Source organism: Daphnia pulicaria, chromosome 1 (assembly GCF_021234035.1).
Source record: "Daphnia pulicaria isolate SC F1-1A chromosome 1, SC_F0-13Bv2, whole genome shotgun sequence".
Classification (NCBI taxonomy): domain Eukaryota; kingdom Metazoa; phylum Arthropoda; class Branchiopoda; order Diplostraca; family Daphniidae; genus Daphnia; species Daphnia pulicaria.
Genome location: NC_060913.1, coordinates 32,507,976 through 32,531,371, shown reverse-complemented (window position 1 = coordinate 32,531,371; position 23,396 = coordinate 32,507,976). Strand labels below are relative to the sequence as shown.

At 40.7% G+C, this 23,396-nt stretch overlaps 3 protein-coding genes and 1 pseudogene across 4 annotated transcripts; 3 read left to right on the top strand and 1 right to left on the bottom strand.

Moving 5' to 3' along the window:
* Positions 1-303: 303 nt before the first annotated feature.
* LOC124320838 (nodal modulator 3-like) lies at positions 304-2,392 on the bottom strand. Of its 2 annotated transcripts, XM_046783741.1 has the most exons (5): positions 2,233-2,392; positions 2,072-2,140; positions 1,931-2,006; positions 1,242-1,423; positions 304-1,153 (listed from the first exon to the last, which is right to left on the bottom strand). In XM_046783741.1, the coding sequence occupies exon 5, from the start codon at positions 1,133-1,135 to the stop codon at positions 428-430; it is 708 nt and encodes a 235-aa protein (XP_046639697.1). In that variant the 5' UTR covers positions 1,136-1,153; positions 1,242-1,423; positions 1,931-2,006; positions 2,072-2,140; positions 2,233-2,392; the 3' UTR covers positions 304-427. The 2 variants fall into 2 exon arrangements, with proteins under 2 accessions (XP_046639697.1, XP_046639696.1); XM_046783740.1 differs by having other exon boundaries at positions 1,931-2,140.
* A 490-nt stretch (positions 2,393-2,882) lies between these two features.
* On the top strand, positions 2,883-4,622 carry LOC124321934 (annotated as a pseudogene).
* Positions 4,623-5,903: 1,281 nt separating this feature from the next.
* LOC124320837 (UDP-glycosyltransferase UGT5-like) lies at positions 5,904-7,867 on the top strand. The gene is made up of 2 exons (XM_046783739.1): positions 5,904-7,305; positions 7,362-7,867. Exons 1-2 carry the CDS (start codon positions 5,993-5,995, stop codon positions 7,648-7,650), a joined length of 1,602 nt encoding a protein of 533 aa, XP_046639695.1. The 5' UTR covers positions 5,904-5,992; the 3' UTR covers positions 7,651-7,867.
* Positions 7,868-21,860: 13,993 nt separating this feature from the next.
* Positions 21,861-22,778, top strand: LOC124321918 (ankyrin repeat domain-containing protein 7-like). The gene has a single exon (XM_046784254.1). The coding sequence runs from the start codon at positions 21,861-21,863 to the stop codon at positions 22,776-22,778; it is 918 nt and encodes a 305-aa protein (XP_046640210.1).
* The last annotated feature ends 618 nt before the right edge of the window (positions 22,779-23,396 follow it).

Here is a 23,396-nt window from a genome sequence, read left to right as displayed (position 1 = left end):
AAGTACCTGGAACAATAGAAAGACTTGGATAAGAAAAGAAGAAGCTGTTAAAATGCAGATTGAGTGCGATCATCTTCACGGTGCAAATTGGAAATCGGAGTTCTTGCATAAACATTAAAAAAAAAAGAATAAGAGCTGGGCGTTCCATTTTACAAGGCCCAGAAAACAGTTTCGAGTTTGATGATCTCTTCTCGAAAATAAACGCAACGTAACGCTGGACCAGGACAACAGAACTTAACATGTCATCTGGGTACGGAGAAGAACGTCTGTTTTTAAGTCAAAGATTTGAATTTATTGGCCTACTAGCACGAACAACAACCACACATTCACAAAATAAGAAGGGAAAAAAATTCTAACAAAAAATCTGTTGTGCTTTGAATGAACATTCTTTCACACGTCATATATTGATTGTGCGAACTGACGTATTTTACTGAGCTCTTCTCGGTTTGACTCTTTTCTTCACAACAGAGTTGCCCTCGTCCATGAGAGCGAGCTCCTGCTCGCTAAAGACGGGATTGTTGGGATGACCCGACGAAACTGGCACTCCAGACATACCGGAACCAAAGGCGAATCCACCTCGGCTGGGTTTCAGGGCGTTATTCACCATGGCCAAAGCTCGATTGAGAAGCGGGCCGAGTGATTCGCGATAGTAGACGGCCAGGCCAACAAGCAAAGCCACCAGGACGCCTCGGATGGACACTTGAGTTGTTTCGGAGGCATCGACCGTCTTCCTCCTCGGATGGAAGCGGAGAGAAAGGTGCTGAATGGAAGTATTTGCAGTAAACGAGAGCTCAGGGATTTGGTAGTCGTAATTGTGACGGTCTAAATTGGATTCCAGCTGGATGAAGTATTTACGACCATCCATGGGCAAGACGGGCAAAATGACGAGAGGCGAGTTGTCCAGCTTGAGACTTTGCAGAACCACTCCTGGTTGATCTTCACGAAACAAATTCAACTTGATCGTCCTTAAATGCTCCGGTTCGAGTATGTCCACCGTGATCATGACATCCGCCAGGTTGACGGCCTTGATAACGGAAAAGCGCAGACCGGACAAATCGTTGTTTTCTACTTTAATGCTTGTGCTCAGGGGCAATGTGCGTTCCACGTTTTTGTTGAAACCGTTGCCAGTCTTCATCCGTACGGTATACTCGCACTGCATAAAAGAGCAAAAGAATTTAAAATTAAAATTAATTGATTGACGACTTATACAAGACAGACGACTTATAACAAAATGGACTTACACCAGGCAGCAGACCGCGGATACGGAACTGTCCATTTGCTTCGGTCGTCGCATCTTCCTGATACTCGGCGCAATGAGACGGACCCGTTCCAACTGCTTTCACACTCACGGAGCCTTCCGGTTCTCCATTGAGATTTGAGAGCTGTCACGGATCCAAAACAGCTAAACGCTACCCTCTTTTCCCTATGAAAAAAGAAGAAAGAATTAATTAAGAAAAATAGAAGCGTGAATTCAGTATTCAGATATAAAATGAGATGAAGATGAGAAGGAAGGGTAGAGAGCGACCGGCGACCCGACCGTCTCACAAATATGCGTTGCTTCTTTACCCCAGAACGCTCTTCTCTCGTCGAGCCCTAAAATACTAATTGTACTTCCCCCACGAAGTATTACAACGTCATTAACCAACGGCAATTTGAGGGTTTCGTATTTTTCAAAATGAGGTGTCTATTATCTAATGAATTGCAACACTGAATCTCTTTCGCTGACACCTCTTGAAAGAATGATTCCCTAAATTCAGTCTAAGCAAAGATCTCTATGTCATTCAGTCGAGATCAGATCTCTGGGCTGGGCTTATACTCAAGATTCACCCAAGAGTTCTATGATTGTAACGCTCATAAAGATTAATAATGCAGATGTTTCAACAACACAACTATTATTCTTTCATCTAGAAGCTATTGGGGAAAAACTTACCATTCCAAAAACATTCATGATCCCGCTATTTGAAGACTTGCTTCTTGTTGGCTTCCACCATAATCTTGACTACATCCTGTAGTTGATTCAAGGATTCTTGGATTGATGTATGTAATAAATGACTAAAATGAGTGAGCCTACATTACAACAAAGTAGGTGCTGTGTGTGAATCTTGTGATCCAGAGAGTTTCTTAAGCTCTTGTTGAGTTCCTAAAATGTAAAAACATTTTATTAATTTGTTGATGCATTTAACGGCCAACCACTACACGGGCTAACGGCCAGCAATGATTCCAATTTCTAACCATTTGTTAAAGAGCGGTTTCCAGCATTTTTCTCATTTCAAAGTGAGTGATTAATGCATTTTCAGTAGGTGTGGGTTCTGCAAGGAGAATGGCATGAAAACAAGAAAGAAAAACATACGAAATTAGAAACTCATATTTCTGTCTTGTAGTAGATGGGAGCCAAAACAATAACAGAACATTTTTCACTTTTTTTTTACATCTACTCGGACATTGCCAGATCGTTGTTTATAGATGTGTACATCTTCTTTCTTCTATCTGCTTCCGCTGCCGCTAGGTTCGCTATAGTTAGTGTCCCAAATTTTTGAATTTTGAACTGAAATATTTGAACTATGTGCCCAAATGTTTGAAGCAGAGTCATTTGCTATGTTCTCCTTTCTCCATATGATTACGCATATTCTAAAAGCCTAATATGTGTTTGGGGACTGTTGGAATTTAGGAAAGCAATGATCCTAAACATGTCCTAAACAAGCAGTTGCTTGTGAATCACAAGTTAATCACAAGTTGTGATTATGCTTGCAATAAAAATGGGACACGGACACAACAAAATATGTTGTGGAAGGACACTATTTTTATTATGAGGAAAAAATTATGAAATAAAATGTAAAAATTTGTTGTACAGTACTACATCTCGACAGCAGTAAGCGCAAATAATGCCGCTTCAAGCGGCATCAAGTACTTTAAAATTTTAGAACGCTTAGAAAAGGACCCGATTTCTCAGATTTTGTACAAGGAAAGGTTTCTAGTGATGAAAACTGGAAAGATTATGCTGGGAAACTTGTTATGGAAAAAGGTGACAAACGTCAGAGACTACCACCTTGGCTGCTGAAGACAGATATTCCATTTGGCAAAAACTTTGCCAAATTGAAAGAGAATTTGAGGGGGCTTAATTTACTCACTGTGTGTGAAGATGCAAGGTGACGAAATATTGAGGAATGTTGCGAAGGGGGGGGGGGCAGATGCAACAGCAACTGCCACAATCATGATAAAAAAACTTAAAAGGTGCTATTCACCACCAATGGAAATATTCAGCATCGACCAACAAGTTGAGTTCCAAAATCGGTAAAAGCCCTTTGACCTTTTCTTCGATTATTATCCGAGAATGTTGAAAGTCTTCTGTAAGGCCATGTATACAGCAGTAACCCGGTTTTCCACCAGCTCATGAACGTTTCCAATGAACATTACGACCTAATTATCCTCGAATGCATTTCCAACGAATGTTTTCTGCCGCTGGCGGTCGCTATGTTCGACGTGACGTTCATCTACATGAACGGCGTTGCCCCAGTGCCGTGGCTGCTCAACGCCATCGGATCGCCACTGGCCTCCGACCATTTCCCGGTACGAGATGAATTTCTGGAAACGAACACTCAATTCCCTAGCCAGTCTGGGTTGCGTCTATCACCGTCATTGGTTTGTTACACCCGTGGTGGATCGGATGGTTCAAAAAATGTTGAGCAAAAACTTGCCCGTCATTGAGGAGATTGAACGTCATTATATGAGTTGCACACCGGCGGATTGCACTTCGTCCCCCCTAAACTCTTGCCGAAAGATTTGGAGTCGTTTTTCGACGGTTCCGTTGATCTTGGATTCATCATCGTTAGTTTCGCCTCAGTTCTGAAAGGCGTCAACATCCCGAAAACTTCCGTTGCATGGTTTTGTCCGCATTCGCTCGGTTACCACAGAGGGTTCTGTGGAAATGGGAAGATCAACCCGGGGAAAACGATTCCATTCCATCCAACGTCAAATTTCTCCAGTGGATGCCTCAACAGGATTTACCGGGCCATCCGAAAATCCGTTTGTTCATCACCCACGGCGGATTGTTTAGTAACCAAGAGGCCGTCTACCACGGGGCGCTTATCGTTTTGCCCGTTATCTATGACCAGCCGATCAACGCCAAAAACCCAAAAGGCCCACGACGACGGTTATGCCATTCGACTCGATTGGGACAATTTGACGGAAGAAATTCTTTACGACGCCATCCACTTGATACTTACCAATTCAAAGTTTGTTACGATTCATTTATCAAATGTTGCTGGGCTGAATTTATAATTGAGTTATTGCTATAATATTTCGCAGCTAGATATAAAGAAAACATGGAAAAAGTCTCTGCCCTTGCCCACGATCAAATGGAAAGTCCACTGGATGCCGCGGGCCGGATCTATCTATCGGGGTATGTCATATCACTCATCCGGCATCATTGAGCTCCCCATCTTCGATCGGCTTCGCGCAGCAAACTTTGGTTTTTCCAGCGTAGTCTGTTCGATGTTTTGCTGTTTGTCGCATTTTCTGGTCTTTTTTTGTTCTTTGCGGTCTTACGACTTTTTCGTCGCTGTTGCTCTTATATTGGTATCCGGCTAAATAACATTAGTGACCCGAAAAACAAGAAGAATTAAGCTTTCTCTCTGCTGCGCTGTAAATGGAACATACCAATTGTATTATGTGAGGATTCCAATTCTGTTTTCATGTAGTATAGAAAATTCGCTCGTGGGTAATAAAACAGCCACTTTCTTATCAACCAACATATTTGTTTAGCCTACTGTCATTTTCTGCGCAGGATCAAAAGTATAATAGCTTATTGTTTTAATGTGAGTTGACGGATGACTTGTATTACCACAACGCTAATATACCCAGTCTCTTTTATTAATCTTTCATTTATATGTTTGCGTGAAATGGAATTAGAAAACAATAAGAGAAAGAAGAAAGGGCCATCACGGTTTGAAACAGGATACACCAGTTTCAATCCGGTTCCAAAATTACTAACTGCTTATTACATATCGTTTCTTTATTCAATATACTGCCAAAGAGAAGGTATTTTGAATATGGCGTCAACTAGTTTCATCACACCATTCGACTTATGCAAGGTCGATTGACTGGGCACAAACGCACAATGTTGCACGCGCGGGCAAAATGAACCGCTTGCTGGCGTTTCACCAAGTGAATTGTTTCCATACGAACCAACATCATCAGGAGTTCATCGGATAATACGTCTGAACGATACAAGCCGAGAATATATCGAGATGTCTTTGAAAGTATTGATGGTGATCGAACTCGGGATATTTTGGTGGGATATATACAGTTGCCTGTAATCACTCGGCCATAGCGGCAGTGCAGCACGTTTAATCTATTCCCGAAAATTTAAACCAATTTCTTGACGGATAACTTTCCCTTAGAAAGTAAATTTGCTAGCACCTTATATATATGAGGAACAGTCGGGGAACAGTAGAAGCACTTGCTCATTAATTTTACTCGTCAGTTTCGCCAATCAAGACTTTCTATATCTTTTGATTTGCTTTATTTTTGAGGGCATTGTACCAATCAAAAATAGCAGGCGAGAAATCGCACAAAGCAGAAAATTGAGTTTCACTGCCCCAGAAAATGACGAAGAAACCTACACTTCATTCCTTGATACAAAACTCGTTCATTGGAAAATTAGAAATGTCTAATGTTACATGATTTTTATCTTGCGGAGTCTAGTACGTATAAAGGTAGGTTATTGCCAAAAGTCGTCAAACGACATTTTGTACTTTTTTTTAAATTTTCAATCAATAACTGGAGCTGCAGCTGCATATTCGACTTATAGCCTTGTAAAAACCTGTTTTTCACTTTTTTCTGATGTAGACTAGCCCATATATAAATGAACAGTTGCTTGGTTGTTTTTATTTCGTTGCAAGCAGCAAACGGACGTCACTATCTTTAGTCTGATTTTATAAACTTTTCAAATCAATTCGATTTACATACTGTGCTGCTTAAATTCGAAACGAGAATGAGATATGTGGCAAAGATTAGTTTGACGATTTGGTACCTACTGGTAGGTCTATTAGTGATCCCTGAATTGTCGGCTTACAACCTCTTGTTCTTGTCGCCCATTACGACTCCCAGTCACAGCAATTTCTTCAAGCCGGTGGTGAAGGCGATGGTCGATCGCGGCCACTTTGTCACCTATTACAGCGGATTAAACCACAACAACCAGCAAATGGCGACTAATAACCAAACGATCAATTTCCGTCCATTGAGCAGCTCGCCAGCGCTGTACAAGATCAGCACCGATCACCAAGTGGATTTCAACATTCGAGACAAACCGCTTCTATTTCTGTCGCAACTCCCTCAGAAGATGGAGAACTATTGCACCGCAATCTACAACGATCCGGTTTTCCAGCAATTAATCAACACGGCCGAAAAGTTCGATATCATCGTCATCGAGGGCTACTTGAACGATTGCGTCCTGCCACTGGTCGCTATGTTCGACGTGCCGTTCATCTACATGAGCGGCGTTGCCCCAGTGCCGTGGCTGCTCAACACCTTCGGATCTCCATTGGCCACCGATCACGTTCCCAATGTCGTTCACAGCTTTACCGACGAGATGAATTTCTGGCAACGAACAGTCAATTCTGTTTCCACTATCAGTGGGGTTTACCTTCGTCATTGGTTAATTATGCCCGTGGTGGATCGGATGGCTCATAATATGTTGGGAAAAAACCTGCCGGCCATTGAAGAGATTGAACGTCATTACATGAGTTTATTGATTGTCAACACTCATTCCAGCATCAATTATCAGTTGCCATTGTCACCGGCCATCATCCAAGCCGGCGGATTGCACTGCGTCCCCCCTAAACCCTTGCCGAAAGATTTGGAGTCGTTTGTCGACGGTTCCGGTGATGCTGGATTCATCATTGTCAGTTTTGGCTCAGTTCTGAAAGGCGTCGACATGCCGAACAACTTCCGCCGCATATTTTTGTCCACATTCGCTCGGTTACCACAAAGGGTTCTGTGGAAATGGGAAGACCAACCCAGGGAAAACGATTCCATTCCATCCAACGTCAAATTGCTTCCGTGGATGCCTCAACAGGATTTACTGGGCCATCCGAAAATCCGTTTGTTCATCACCCACGGCGGATTGTTTAGTAACCAAGAGGCCGTCTACCACGGCGTCCCATTCATCGTTATGCCCATCTTTGCCGACCAGCCCATCAACGCCCAAAAGGCCCACGACGACGGTTACGCCATTCGTGTTGATATGGACAGTATGTCGGAAGAGATTCTATTCGACGCCATCCAGCGAATCCTTACAGATCCCAAGTAAATTTCAAATTTCTGTAAATGATAAAATCCAAATTAACAAATTTGTGTCATAGATATGCCGAGAAAATGAAGCAAGTATCGGCCCTTGCTCTGGATCAAATGGAAAGTCCATTGGACCGGGCCGTCTACTGGATCGAGTACGTCATCCGGCATCAGGGCGCACCTCACCTTCGTATAGCTTCGCGCAAACTTTCCCTTTTCCAGCGCTATCTCTATGACGTTTTACTCTTTGTCTTGTTTTCGGCGCTTTCGTTTTTATTTCTAGTCTTTTACCTCTGCCGGAACATCATCTGTTCAAATGGCCGGGTGAAAATTAATGGCCAAAAAAAAAAGAAGAATTGATTTCTGCGTCTACGTTCTGCGTACCTTGCACCACTGTTTATTCTCCAACTGGCTGGCCCTGCATTTTGACGACCCAATCTTTTTTTTTCATTTGTAGAAATTTACTAAAACGCCTTGAAAAATGTGCCGCTATTACTACTTGATTTATTAGAAATTCTAATTGTTTCTATTCACAAATTAAATATGGTACAATGGTATAAAGATCATACCAAAGTAACATCTTTATTTTTAGTCATAATGGGCTGGAAATTTCCACCAAACGTCATTTTCTGGTGGCGACTATGATGATAGGCAATTCTAAAGAAAGAAAATTTAAATGAAAATAAATATATAAACTGGTAGAGTTAAAAATTTTATTTCTACAATAAGTAATGAATGGGGTCGAAACCCTTACTGCGGATTTCGTGAGAGAGATTGACGCCAGTGATTTCGTGAAAACAAACAAAAGCTACACGATGATAAGAAGAAACTGTTCAGCAGGACCTAATATGGTCATATCTCCTTTATAATTCTCTAACTTAAAAATCTACAAATGCGTTGGAGTTCAAAAAATTAATACGGTAGGCCTAATAATAAAATTGAACAAATTTGAATGTTTATCTGAAAAATGTCGGTGTACCTCGTCTGCATTTGGAATAATTTTTTGAAGGCAATGAAGATGTACAATAGTAAAGAAATTTCCATCGCATCGATTTATGATCTAAAATTTCGGCAATGGGGAATTTGATCTGCTTATTAAGAAATATATTGACTGCTAGTCTGCGTTCGCTGTCTAATAGAGCAGGAGTCAATTGTTTATTGAAATTTTCTCCACCCTTTTTTTGTAATAGAAGTAATATTGATGGTTGGTTCCATGCAGAAAAGCTCCTCAATTTGTTCGCAAAGTGACTGGAGGTTTTTCCCGAATGGTTGCATTGATTTGTTTCCAAATAGAAGCATCTAATAAGTATAGAAGTTAAAAAAGGTTTACAGTGTGAAATAATTAAATGTGAGTTTATAACCTTCAACTCGAGTGACTTTCGTCCAATTAAGAGTTTTCATTTTAGCATTAATTTTCAGCGGCTTATTAATTCGAAGAACAGTTTGTAGTGGACGCAACAGCAGAAGAAAACAGTCCGAACAGAGGTAAAACAGGCGGAATTATCGTTCCTGCTCATAAAAGTAAAATGACATAAATAATAAAAAAAAAACATTAACTTTACTTAATTTCTTGAAAATGAATTTGTACCTGGGCCACCGTGAGGAGGAGGACCAGGTGGAGAAGGTAGGCCACATATCTAATCGCAGGATGAGGCGGGGCTGTTATTGCTGCAGAAAATGGTAAGGGTGGTGGTATGATGGTTGCGGAGGGAAAGAAGCGAAAGTGATGCAAGAGATAGCTTGTAATGGCTCATTGGTTATCAATGGGAGTTGTGGGGGTGGTGGAGGTTGATTAGAAAAACTGCTTGGAATTCCAAGAAGAACGGGACAAGGAGGCATCGGCGGGGGTGGCGGTGATGGTGAACTAAAGGCCTAAAGGGCATAATCACCGGATGAGGCGGAGGGGATGGGATAAAAGTTACAGGATGAGCAGGAATTGCACAAGGAATAACTTCAGATCTCAAACTTCCAACAGTCTTTTAAATGTCTTTTAAATAATGTCTAAAAGAAGTCTTTTAAATATTCCGTGTCACGTTTTTCTTGGGTAAACTTTAAAATTCGCTTGCAAAAGCCGCAAAATCTGCAATAAAGCCTCTGAAATTAGAAGCCAGGCCAAAAAACCTCGTAATATTTGTTTGTTTTTAATTAACTAGAGCTCGAGCTTTATTGGGATGTGGGTGGATGCCATTTCCGTAATTCGCGTAACTTTAAAACTCCTACTAATTTTACGGCGTCGAACCTGGCCCTGGAATCCTCTCAGTGGCGGCAACCATTTGAGTGGTTCATTCTGGCCGCACGCAAAGCCAAAAAAGATGAAGTGTGTTTGCTATAGGTGTGCTGCTGTCTCTGCTCGGTTGGGACATAATAAAAATCTATGAGACTATAACATTCACTGACCCTCTGGACGCAATGAAGATTTCTCCAGTCCTTGATAAATTCACTGGATATTTTGAACCACTTAAAATTAAAGTATTTAGCCGTTTTTGTTTCCACAAGCGGCAGCAGCAGCCAAGCATGTCATTTGACTCATAGCTTGCCGAGTTACGAAGCATTGTTAAAACGTGCAATTATGGATTGGAGGCATCCATGGGGACATGGTGGCCAAGGAAGCGAAGTAATGCAAGAAAAACGCTCAAAATTGTAATGAAGAAAAATGAAGTAAACCACCATTAGCAAAACTTCAAGGGAAATAGTTCGAGACCCCGTGACAAAAGTTGTCTTTTTCTTCCTAGGAAGGTTCGAACAGATTTTTTAAAATCATGGGGTGGTGGTTATTATGGAAAGCCACGTCTGGCTCGGTACCGTGGGGGCGTTTATACGGACCTCCAAATTTGGCGTGATTTCCGATTTTGTCTGCTTGATTCCTTTAAATAAAATATGGTTAAAACATTTACAGAATGTTATGATGATATTAAAAATACTCGGCCAGATCGATACAGTAAGGCCCTTCAATTGACCAGATACGGATTTATGTAATTAAATTAGGCCATAATGTCGTCTCACAAAGCAGCAGCTTCTGCTGCACTATGGAAAGATCCCAACTGATGAGACGGAGAATCTACCAAATGATACATGAAATAACAACAAAATCACAAGACTCTCAAACACCACTATAGTGGTGGCATTACTCGGTAGTAATACCTAGTATTACCTAGTTACCTAGTTTTTTTTCAGCTACTTTTACCTAGTTTTCGGGAAAAAATCTATTACTAGGTATACCTAGTAATAGTAATACCTAGTTTTTGAAAAATGATTACCTAGGTAATTACCTAGGTATTTTCCATTTTTTTGCAGCATTGTCAAATAAATGGCAACTCTGCTTTTATTTCATTTTACTAGGCTTCTTTGGTTTCTGCATAGCTATAGATGCCTGGTCGGTTCACGGCTGTGTTGGCTTCCCAATCCCGGTTTCAGGGTAAACGTGGTCCGATTTGGAAACTGGAATGAGCGCTCTAGTGAGTGTGTCAGCTACTACGCTCAGCTACTTTTGAGAGCCTAGATGGCTCTGTTTCCAGTTTCAACTTCACAATTCTGACAGGCCCCGCCCTAAAATGTCTGAAAATCGGGGATTACGTGCAGTATCTCGCCATGCCAGCTACTTCTGCCTCTGCAGAGCGTCTTTTTTCGTGTAGTGGTCTTTCTTGCAAAGGCAAGAAAATAAATGTCTCCCCTGTCTTGGTAGAATCGCAAACACTTTGCCGATTCAACAAAAACTTTGACTTCTGAATCTGAATTCTCAGTCTCTAATTTTCAATTTCCGTTCTTATCGCTTAGTCGTTAGTCCTTTCTATCCTATCATTGATCTTAGCGGGACAGAAATTGCAAAAAAAAGAAAAAAATTCAGATGCAAGTTTTTTATTTGTGTTGTTTATGTAATTTCGAAGTATAAACAGAGAAATATCCAAACTAGGTAACTAGGTAACTAGGTATTTTTACCTAGTTAGTTACTTTACCTAGTTACCTAGTTTATACCTAGTAATAGTAAAAACCTAGTTTTTTTTTCCGATACCTAGTTTAATTTATTTTGTTACTAGGTATTACTACCTAGTAATACCTACTTTTTCTCAAATACTAGGTATTTAGTAATAGTAATACCTAGTTTTCAAAAAAAACTAGGTTGCCATCACTACACCACTAACTAAAATTAACTTAACTTAATTAAAATTAAATTAAAATCAACCATTTAACCTTATCCACACATTAATTTAAAAATACACAAGCAAAAAATACCAAAAAACACCAACCAAAAGAATAAACCCACATCCAAAAAAACGTTCGACACAACACAAAAATTTTTCCAAACCATCCACACGCACCAATTTTTCTCTCTACAAACAAACAATGGCTTCTCCTTCTGTCTCACAGGACGGGTCAATGGAAGACGACGACAATCGAATTGAATGGGTTGAACGGGACTTTTACAAAGTACCGGTCAATTCGAGGAGAATCGTTTACATTTGCCCAGCCCCGCCTCATTTCCTTTACACGAAAGACAGACAAGGAAGTTGTTTGCTGCACAATAGCAAACTTTCTTCGCCCTTTCAAACCAATCCATCTTTACACCGCCCCCGAAATCGACAAATGCATTGCCAAACCATACCACGAAGACGAACAACACTCACACAACACACGCGGAAACTCCAAAAAATGCAACTCGGACGGACCAACTTCGGCTGAAATTGGATTACTCTATGTCAAATGGGCTATCCGAGAGGAAGCCGCCTGGAATTTAAAAAAAACGCACGACCTACACAAACCGGACACGGTTGGTAGAGGCTGCCCTCAAGAAACTGAAATCCAAAGGTATCCCCTCCCCTGAAATCATCCAAACAACCATCGAATCTTTCACAATAGACTCCGTCCAGAAGTCCGTAGAATCAGCATCTAAAAGAGCTTCGATGGAACAATCACCCTTCCTAAACGCAAGCGCAGACATATGGGATCTAGACCTGTGGAAATCTGGATGGACAGTAGTCGCCGACTCATCTGAATCAGAACAAGACACCGAGCCCGAACCTGCACCATCAACTAGCCAGGAAAGAGAAAGATCAAGGTCCCCAAGAGCCAGAAGAACAGTTGAGGGAATATTTAGTGAACCAGTAACCCCCCTTGGATTCTGATGGCTTTGTTGTGGATGTAAGCATTAATTGGTTTGAACAGTTTTCGTGATGCAACTGCTGATGACAATCCAAAGGGAGGAAAAGGAAAGTAAAATATGTGGTGGTGCCTTCTGCATTCCGGATGGATGCCCCCCAAATATTTCGCTTGCGATGGGTGGATCTTTTCCGAATTTGACAATGGCTTAATTCGATCATCTGCAACAGACATATTTGTTTTGTCAATAATTGGACCATCAAGCCACTTTATGAAAACAAGTTTTTTGTCAAACCACGCCCGAACGCAAAAAGACAAGATTTGGACAAGTGATGCTTCTTGATTTGCCACATGTGCATATTCGATCAAAGGAGAAAAACTTTCTTTACCGACCAACCTCGTCACCGATTTTGAATCCAACAACGAAGATAAGCAGCCGGCAGCAGATTCTTTCTCTTATTTCTCGTCCCTAACAAGTAACACCCCACCTTTACTTAAACTCTTCGTTTCCAACGTACGTATTTTGAGAATCAAAATTTGTGGCAGAAGAAGAAGAGGTTGATTGGAGGAAAGGAAATACTTTATATTTTTACGATTAAAGAAGATAAGAGGAACTTAGCGAAGGCACATTGTTTTGGCGGTGCAAAAGGTATTTAAAATAGGAAAGTAGCTACTAAAAAATAGTTTACTTGAAAATGGAAAATGCGTTGTTGCAGAAAGAGCTTCAACAAATGAAGAAAGTGTAATGCGCAGCCGAGACTGACCAGAAGAGTGCATATCGTCTACTGTATGTACCGTATGTAAACCCGCCCCCTTCATGCTCCTTTTCTATTAATAGCCATGATCATTTTGTCCCGCCATTTTGGAATCACTGCAATGGCCGACACGTTCAACTATTCAAATATGGCCGCGCGGGAATCAGTATATAAACTCCCGTCGCACCCTCCAAGAGTTAGACTAGTCCCCTCACTCCTCAACTGCTTGTGGCTCCAGTTGTGAGTCGATCTCTATAATACTCCTTTTTGTATTCTGTGCAGTGTTAAATAATAAACTCAGTTCGGCCCAACAATCCGAGTTATTCTTTGAAGTAAGCGCGCCTTTTACAAGCCCCTGAAAAGCGCCTTACATTTGGTGAACGTGACAATCCGAACAACACAAATGTAAGTAATGCACAAAATACCAAAATTTTTCCGTAAGGCTAAGACACAAGAAGGCGACTCTGTAGTTTCCCCAACTAAACAAATATTGTCCCCGGAAGAATTAGAAAAACTAAAAAATAAAATTAAAACAGAAATATCAACAGCAGAAATCAGAATCCAATATATACTAAACAAAACCACCCGACCAAATGAAAGAGACCCAAAAGAGATAGAAAATCTAGAGAACGACATAAAGAACCTGAGAGCTAAATACACAGAATTGATAGACCCAACGGTTACCATATATAAAACAAAGAAACGAGCAGTTGAACAAACAGACCAAGCAACATCACAAGGCCCTGACAAGCCTAATCAAACTAACGCCGCTACGGCGAACCCACGTACAGTAACCTTACTCGATTCAAACGACGAGACTGAAGAAGGAGCAACAGCCCTACCAACTCGAGTAGAGGAAAGGAAAACAGAGTGCGCAAAGTGTCACACCCCCATCGTACTATCGATAACAACTGACAAAGAACAGTGCAGACAGTGTAACGTACACAGAGACACAGGAGACACGGAAGAACAGAAACCAAAAACAAACCAACCCCTGAAGGGAGAGCAGCCAAAAGAAAATATAGCAAGAGTCGAAACTAAAGAAGAAGAGGTCCAGCCACAACCCCCCAGGCAAGTGCACCTGCCGCCCATGCAACATCAAGCACAACAACAGCAACAAATAGCCAGATACAGAGCACAAGCCGGAAATATTTTTGACGACGACGACGACGACGACGACGAGATGGCCCTAACAAACGCAGCCGTAAACGCTTGGCAAGCAGCAGTAGAAAGACAAGCTGAAATTCTCGAAACCGGACTAGTATTTATAAATGCGCAAAGCGTAAAGAAGGAGATACCAACATTCACCGGAGAAATCGAAGGAAAAATGGCGATCGAAGAATGGTTCAAACTAGCCGAACGTATGGCGACACATGCAGGATGGACGGACGAGCAAAAGCTACATTTTTTCCAAGAAAGAATGAGCAAATCAGCTGCTAACTTCAACGATTCCCTAACAGACGACGAAAGAGCCACTTATGCAGCATGGAAACAAGCAATACTAGACGGCCTAGCGGACAATACGACAAAAGCGAGAAAGAAAGAACAACTAAAGACCCTAAAACAAGAAGAAAAAGAACGAGTCAGAGATTTTAAAACCAGAATAGACGACACCTACAGAATTGCATACGGCGTTAACGCAGCAACAAGTAATCACGCAGGCGTGGTAGCACTCCGCGATGAAACAAAGAAAGACGTTTTGCTAAACGGCCTCAAAACACAAATATCAGACCTCGTCTGGAATAGGCCCGATATACACGATGCAACATATGTAGAAACTGTAGAACTGGCCGAAGAATGCGAAAAAGTTGTAGAAATCAAGAAAATAGCAAAGAATAAAGATTTGTCTTCTGCCGTTACAGTAATGTCAGAAGAAGCCGAAAAAACCAAAGAAGAAATAAACAACCTAAAAGGACTGATCCAAAAACTGATGACAACACCGATTTCTCAACCAGCCGTTCAACTAGAAGAGAAAACTATAAACGCACTAAATAGATTGGCAATCTCAAATACAGACGGCAAATGGCCCAGCCAAAACCGTGAAAGAAGAACAGTACGCTTCGCAAGTGAATCACCCAACAGAAGCCGAAGCCAGACGCCCGAAAATAGACGAAGATACAACACACCAACTCCGTACAGAGGAGACCGCGAAGGATCAAATTGGGGAGATCAAAAGCAATACGAATCTAGAAGATGTTACGTATGCGACAAGAAAGGCCACTTGGCAAGACAGTGCTGGAGGGCAAAACAAAGCCCATTCGCACAACAAAATACACGTCAAAACGGACAACAAACGTACAGACGAAATCAACCTGGCATGAGAACAAATCAGCCAAGGAACAGAAATTTCAACAATTTCCGCAACGGAACTGGGCGGAACGGCACCAACTAAAAAAGCTAAGAAGAAAGCAGCCAAATAGCCTTAGTTATAGACTTTTTCATGTAGAAATCAGCATAGATAATGTAGTAACCCAAGCTTTAGTAGACACTGGCGCATCAGTGAGCGCAATTTCAGAATATTTCTTTTCAAGATTAGCCAAGGATGTAACAAAGAATAAAATTGAATCGGAGGACGAAAAACTCCATAGTATTTGTGGAAAAAGCATGACCATAGCAGGAATATATGACCTACCGATAAAGCTAGACGCGAATAAGGATGAGATTTATCAACAGTTTTATGTTATACCCAATCTAACAGAAACTTGCGTGTTAGGAATGGATTTTATAACACGAAACGCTGTCACGTATGATGGAAAAACAAGAAAGTTAACTTACACAATTAACAACAAAACGTTTACAATAGACGATGAAGTAAAAAGATTAACACATTATAAAATAACATTAGCCGGAGTAAAAGTTGCAGTAAAAGAACCGACAGCAGCAACAATTAATATAGAAGACCCAAACTTAGAAATCCATAGGGATAAGATAACGAAGCTAATAGATAAATATAAAGATATGACAGCAGAAAATTTATACGAACTAGGAAAAGCAGAAGGAAGTAAGCATTCAATCCCAACAACAGGACAAATAGTTTACCAAAGACCTAGACGACAAGCAAGAGCTTTACAAGGCGTTATCCAAAAAGAAGTAAAAGAAATGCTTGACTGCGGGATTATAAGCCCAAGTACAAGCCCATACAACACACCTATCCACCTAGCTAAAAAGAAAGGAGGAGGATACCGTTTTTGTATGGATTTCCGTCAGCTAAATTCAACAACAACTAAAGATAAATTCCCCCTCCCAAGAATCGATGAAACAATCGACTACCTTTACGGATCAAAATTTTTCTCGACACTCGACCTGATCAGCGGGTATTGGCAAATTGAGATAGACGAAAAGGATAGGCCGAAAACCGCTTTCTCGACGGAAGACGGACACTATGAATATAATAGAATGCCCTTTGGTCTGACGAATGCCCCTTCTACATTCCAGCGTTTGATGAATCAAATTTTACAACCAGTAATTAAAAAATTCGCACTAGTTTACTTGGACGACGTTATCATATACTCCACTTCTATAGAGCAGCATATCAAGCACATAGATATTGTCTTAGATTTACTAAAGAAAGCAGGACTAAAAATTAAATTGTCAAAATGTACGTTCTTGCAAACGTCAGTTAAATACCTGGGACATATAATCTCAGAAAAAGGAATCTCCCCCGATCCCATGAATATAAAAGCAATCGAAAATTACCCAACTCCCAAAACAGTTAGCCAATTAAAAAGTTTTCTTGGTCTAGCCGGATATTATAGGAAATTTATTAAAAATTTTGCTGATAGAGCCCATGCACTAACAATTTTAACAAAGAAAAATAACCCATGGAAATGGAAGGAAGAAGAAGAAGAAGCTTTCCAATTTTTAAAGAAGTGTCTGATCCATCCACCAATCCTACGCTATCCGAACTTTTCGCGAGAGTTTCTTATTCATACAGATGCGTCTGGATATGGTGTAGGATCAGTTTTAAGCCAAAAACATATAGAAGAGGGCGAAGAAAAAGAAGTCGTCATCGCTTACGCTTCCCGACATCTAAATGATGTTGAGAAAAACTGGAGTACCATTGAGAAAGAAGCGTACGCAATAGTGCATGCGGTGAAACAATTTTACCCGTACCTATACGGAAGGAAATTTCAAGTATTAAGTGATCACAAACCATTGAGAGAATTATTAAGGAAGAAAGATACTTCAGCAAAACTAGCTAGATGGGCTTTATGCCTGCAAGATTATGATATTGATATCGAATATTGATCTGGAAAAACAAACCAAAATGCAGACTGCCTCAGTAGAATTCCAGAACCAGATAGCAATAAAGAGGCGCAACCTGAGCAAACGCCAGTGATAAATGCGCTGACAACCATAAACTTCGCAGAGGAACAAGAGAAAGATAAATACTGCAGGCGCGCGCGCGAAAAATATAAGAAAATGTTGAAAATGAAAGAAGAATTAATTAATGAATCAGAAACAGAAGATGATAATACGTCGATTAGGGATAAGGCAATCGACGACAGCCCCCAAGACAGTGATCAAGGATATCTTACAGATGAAGACAACGTGTACAACGATGAAGAAGAAGTAGTAGAGCTAGAAAATGGCCTACTAGGTACATCTGCAGGAAGAATCCTGGTCCCGGAATCCTTAAAAGAGAAAATTTTTAAAAGATTCCATGACAGTCCATACGCAGGACACCTTGGAATAAAGAAGACGACAGCAAGGATTCAACGAAGATTTAAATGGCACAAAATGGGAAAAGATATCAAAGAATATGTTAAAGGATGCGAAATTTGCGCTAAACGGAAAGCAGTAGGAGCAAATAAGGCACCACTAAACCCGATTCCTCCCCCAAAAGATGTATGGCAGACAATGGCCATGGACATCATGGGACCGTTAGTAGAATCAGGAAGAGAAAGAAACCAATATATTCTAGTAATGGGAGAATATCTGACACGGTACATTATCACAGCACCGATGCCAGATCAAACAGCGGAGACAGTAGCAAGAACGTTTGTAAATAATGTAGTATTAATTCATGGAGTACCAGAAACGGTATTGACCGACCAAGGTACGAATTTCCAATCTGAGCTAATGAATATTATGTATAAACAATATGGAATCACTCGACTAAAAACAACCGCGTATAGACCCCAATGCGATGGGATGGTTGAAAGAGTGAACAGAACATTAGCGGATATAATAGCCAGTTACGTATCGAAGGAGCCAACCACATGGTCCGATTTTCTACCATCAGCAACATTTGCATATAACACAGCAGTCCACTCAAGTACAGGATATACTCCCTTCTATCTTATGTATGGCAGAGAAGCAACCGAGCCCCAAGATATGATTAAACCAGTCCGAAACCGGAACATGACTGATGTAAATATGATCTTCTCACAAATGTGGTACGATGCACTCGATATCACTAAAAAAGCTAGAGGAAGCTAAGGAAAAGCAAAAAGCCTACTACGACAGAAATACGAAGAGGATAGAATTTAAAATAGGAGACAAAATCCTATTAAAAGAAATGGCTAATACGCCAGGAAAATTCAACATGAGATGGGAGGGCCCCTATACTGTGAAAGAAAGAAAAGGGAATGTTAACTATAAAATATACGCAGACAACGGGAAAAAGATGATGATAGTACATGCGGATAGGATGAAACATTTTCACAAAAGAAAGTCACCGGAAGAAACGGCAGAAGACATAACACACAAATCGATAGCAGAAAAGCCAGAAGAAGTAAAACAAGACGAAAAGAAAAGAAAAACAAGTGAAAATCCCACTAAAGAACCTAACCTGTCAGAGGAGCCCAGATACTCTTTAAGAAAAACAATCCGCATGCCAGATCGTTTCAGACCAAACTAATCAAGAAATCATTACAGATGGCAAAATTCATTTCAATCATCATCCTAATCATCATCATCGTCTACATCACCCCATCTTCATCTTTAAATATCACAGTATGCGACTGCAAGAAACCAAAATTCATTGGAATAATGGACACCGAAAAACCTGAATATTGTCGAAATAAGAAAAAAGACGACCCAATCCTAGCAGATTATCAATTCTTCGTAAAAGAAGAACCACACATGTCATGGGAAGGGTACGTCTGTAAAGCATGGCTAAAGAGAAAAACGATCGACGGATTCTTTTTCGGAGGTTTTGATACTGTATTTTCCTCGGAAATACAGCATCTCTCCGAAAACGACTGTTGGCGAATGAAACAAACTAAACGATGCGGAGAAAATGAAATGATTGGAGACGAAAATCAATTTTCATTCACGTCAACCCCAAACGGAGAAGGCGTTTGGATGCAAAAAGTATCTTTCACATCCAATAATTGTATGATACAAAAGATATCATTGAAAAAAGATTGTGCAACTTGCCCAACTACATCTCCATTCGGAATTTTAAAAGAAAAACCTAGAGAAACTTTTGTGTACCATCAGGACTCAGTCATTGTATGGATACAACCAAAAAGAAATCTAGAAGAAGAATGTAAGATTAAAAGAAAAAGAAAAAGCACAGGCACGATCACAAAAATAGACGACAACACTTACAAATTAGTAGATGCCCCAGGACAATTAGACTACATTTATACGGCGGAAACGCAAAACATCTGCGACTTCACCCTCCACAAACTAAAAAACGTTGATGGCGCATATCTCCAAGTACAAAATAAAAATTGGTCCCACATTTATAACGTAGAAACAAAATATTGCTTGAACCCTCAAATTAGAACACCGTCAAAGTGCAGTAACTTGACCGGAGGAGAATTTAAAATTGTAGATAACAAATTAAATATAATACCCAAAAACAACTCAGATAAAAAGATATGCATCGCAATGTCACCATTCTTTCATCACATGGATGAATGTAGTAATTTGTACTCACTGAAATGGGACCCAGACTCATTAGAAATCACTGGAAACACAAGATGCCTACAAATGAACGATAATTCAAGTGTATTTATGAACATTTGCTCCGGAGAAAATCACCAGAAATGGATATTCGGAATGCCAGAAATGAATATAACAGAAAGTGTGGACACAAAAGAATCCCTTCTGCTACAACACCACCAATACGTAGAAGACCAATCAGTGACAAATGAGAATATTATCGAAAACGAATTAAAACGCATCTACTGCAATAACCTACAGATGGCACGTCAAGCAACGTCTCTCATATCAGAATCAAGTGGTTTACTAGCAGCAAGAGCTAATAACCTACCGATGTGCCATCGTTTAAAGCCTATGGGCGAATCTTTTCTTGTACAAAAGTGCAGTGCAATTAATATCACCATCGGAGCAAAACAAACAGCCTGTGGATATGAACCATTTTACGACAATCAAACAATCGGCAGAGACGGATTCTCATTACACCCATTCTCAGAATGTTTTTGGGAAGATGGAATTGTAAACTTTAATGGAAAAACATTTATGTGGAAGAAAGAATTAAATGACTGGGCGTATGTGCACCCAAATATTCACCAATCAACTCTCCGACTAACAGCAAAGTTCACCGAATTAAACGACAATGAAGCAAATTATCAACTAAATCATCACGAATTTTATCAGAAACAAGAATATGAAAAAATTAATTCAATTAACGATTTGATCACTCGAATTCAAGTTACTGATGCCAGTCCATCCGTAACGATGAATCAAGAGGCAGAATCTAAATTCGGAAAATTTGAATTATGGCACCGTATCCGAAAAGGACTGATAGCAGTCATCTCGATTCTGTTCTTTATTATTCTCTGCATGCTGACAATAATTGTTTTTATAAAAGTTCGAACCCTAAGATCAAAACAACGTTTCGAACATTACGCAGAGCAACTGCAGGAGAACAGAAAACTGATACGTGCAGAAAGCCTGGAGCGGAAACGCGCAGAGACCAACAACGACGAAAGTCTTGTTTAAAAAAAAAAGAGAATATAACCAAACGGACACGCAAACCAAATTTTACCGACCCCCAGCGCACCGGCCGTTCCCCCCCATAAAACAAAGACTTAACCTTTAACCCCCCGCGGACAACAAAAAAAAAAGGGCTAACACCCACACGACAAATATCTCTATATAAGGATACGAAGCAATAACGGAAAATTATCAGTCCCCATCATGCAAGCAAACTCGTCACACGGCAAAAATATGGAAGTCCTCATCCAAAATAAAGCAAAAAATTCAACAGAAGAAATGGACAAAGCAGTAAATGAAGCAATATCAGGCAAACATGCTCCGGTGAGAATCAGTAAAATAAATATGACATTTAGTCGAATCGCAAGCACAGCAAGCTGGTTTGGAACTAGAGGGAAATCTGTTAATCGTCTCCTTGAACGAGTCAGAACAGAGAAAAACGTCAATATTTCCAACCACCGAAACGAGACACCTCTGATAATTGCAAGCCAACTGGGAGCCTATAGCTTCGCAAGTCTAATACTTACGCAGAAGGCTTCAATTAACATTCAAGACGAAAAAGGCTATTCAGCACTCCACTACGCCATCGAAGCAAATGCGCACAAATTAGTGCTTGAATTATTAAGAAATGGCGCAGACGTGAACGCTCGTACAAAAGAAGGAAACACCCCCATGCATATTGCAGTGCAACTAAACAACATAGAAATTGGACGAGCAGTAAGGAAGAATCGATATTTCAATTCGACAATATTAAACAGCGAAGGAGACAGTGCGCTGATACTAGCAGTCAAACAAAATAAAATAAAAATGTTGCACATCCTATTGATATCATCGGAGAACTACAACAAACAGGACAAAGAAGGAAAAACGCCATTGCATTACGCATGCATGAATGCTAGCCCTTGCATTCTGCACAAGCTTCTAGATAAAACCCAAGGATCAATCAAAGACGTTTACGGGGACATCCCCTTGACAATTGCCATTAAGTACAACAACGAAAGAGCAGTGGACATGCTGTGGCATAGTGTCCACTTTGATGCATCAACAAGAGACAATCAACATAATACGCTGATTCACATGGCCTGCCGCCACGAAAATCTGTCACTTTTAAAAATAATCTCCTCTCGCACAACAGACTTCAATGCGAGAAATATGTATGACGAAACACCTCTTCACATCGCATGCTCTGTCAACAATCTAGCGGCAATTAAAATGCTAAAAGAAAAGTACGTGGACAGAAACGCACTAGATGTGAGAGGACAAACGCCGTTAGTCATAACGGCAAGTTTTAATTACACGGAAGCAGCAAAGGAACTGTTCGACGACACAGACACGCCAGTCGATCCTATTTTTTTAAATGACGACTTAAATTCGACTGATGTAATCATCGTAAATGGCGAACCTGTCAACATAAAAACGTGCATTCTTCTGGACGCCGCAGACGAAAAAGGAAACACGGCATTGCATTATTGTTCCCTTTTTGGAAATAATGAACTAGCCAATTTCCTCATCCTCAAAGGCGAAAGAATAACATTACTCAACAACGAACAAGACTCCCCAGTGACCATTCTAGCTAAACTGCCATCTGGATACAATTGCCCCATATATACAAAGGTATATGCACCCCAGCAGGAGATGCCGTGGAATGCACCAGAATTGGACACTCAGCAGTTATTTCCAGAGGAAGGACAAAGTGACCTAGAAACTGACCTAATGTTTCTTTAAGATCAAATATCAAATGGTCAAAAGAATAAAATAATGAAAACAAAAGTGAGTAAAAGAAAATAAAAGAAAAGTAAAGTTCAGTCTTGCATCAACCCTCTTCTCTACAAATACCAAACATGTACGGTCGAGGACGCGGACACCAATTGTTAAACAGTGCAACAAATGGTGAAGTAAACAATTCATTTAGAAATGAAGGAGCAACAACAAGTGAAACAACCAGTGACATTGTGACAATTCCATCTATGACGTGGCGACGTGAGCTCTCGCCAGCACGGCCCGTTTCAGAGGAAGTGCAACGCCTCACGGAAATGAGTTTCCGACGAATGGATGAAGCGATGGAAGAGCAAAGGAATGCTCGTCGCCATCAAAGAAATATCCCGGACACCCCAAGAAGCCCGTCTCCCATGTCCATGGAAGAACAGGAGAATTACGTGCAGCCACCAAGAATCATCCCGATGGCCCCCGGAAGTCCTCCTCCGCCTGACCGTCACGGACGGCATTTGCCTCCATCGTACGATTCGTTGTACGGTCCGCCTTCAACACGCCGCCTGCCCGACTTTCTACAAGAGCATCAGCAGGTGCAACGCGAGTTGATGGAATTAAGCGAAAAATTCTTGG

Excerpts from the sequence above, each read along its gene's own strand:
- LOC124320838 (XM_046783740.1), bottom strand. The coding sequence starts at position 1,135 with ATGAAGACTGGCAACGGTTTCAACAAAAACGTGGAACGCACATTGCCC.
- LOC124320837 (XM_046783739.1), top strand. The coding sequence starts at position 5,993 with ATGAGATATGTGGCAAAGATTAGTTTGACGATTTGGTACCTACTGGTA. Across the intron at positions 7,306-7,361 it reads CGAATCCTTACAGATCCCAA|ATATGCCGAGAAAATGAAGC; the intron begins GTAAATTTCAAA and ends TTTGTGTCATAG.
- LOC124321918 (XM_046784254.1), top strand. The coding sequence starts at position 21,861 with ATGTTGCACATCCTATTGATATCATCGGAGAACTACAACAAACAGGAC.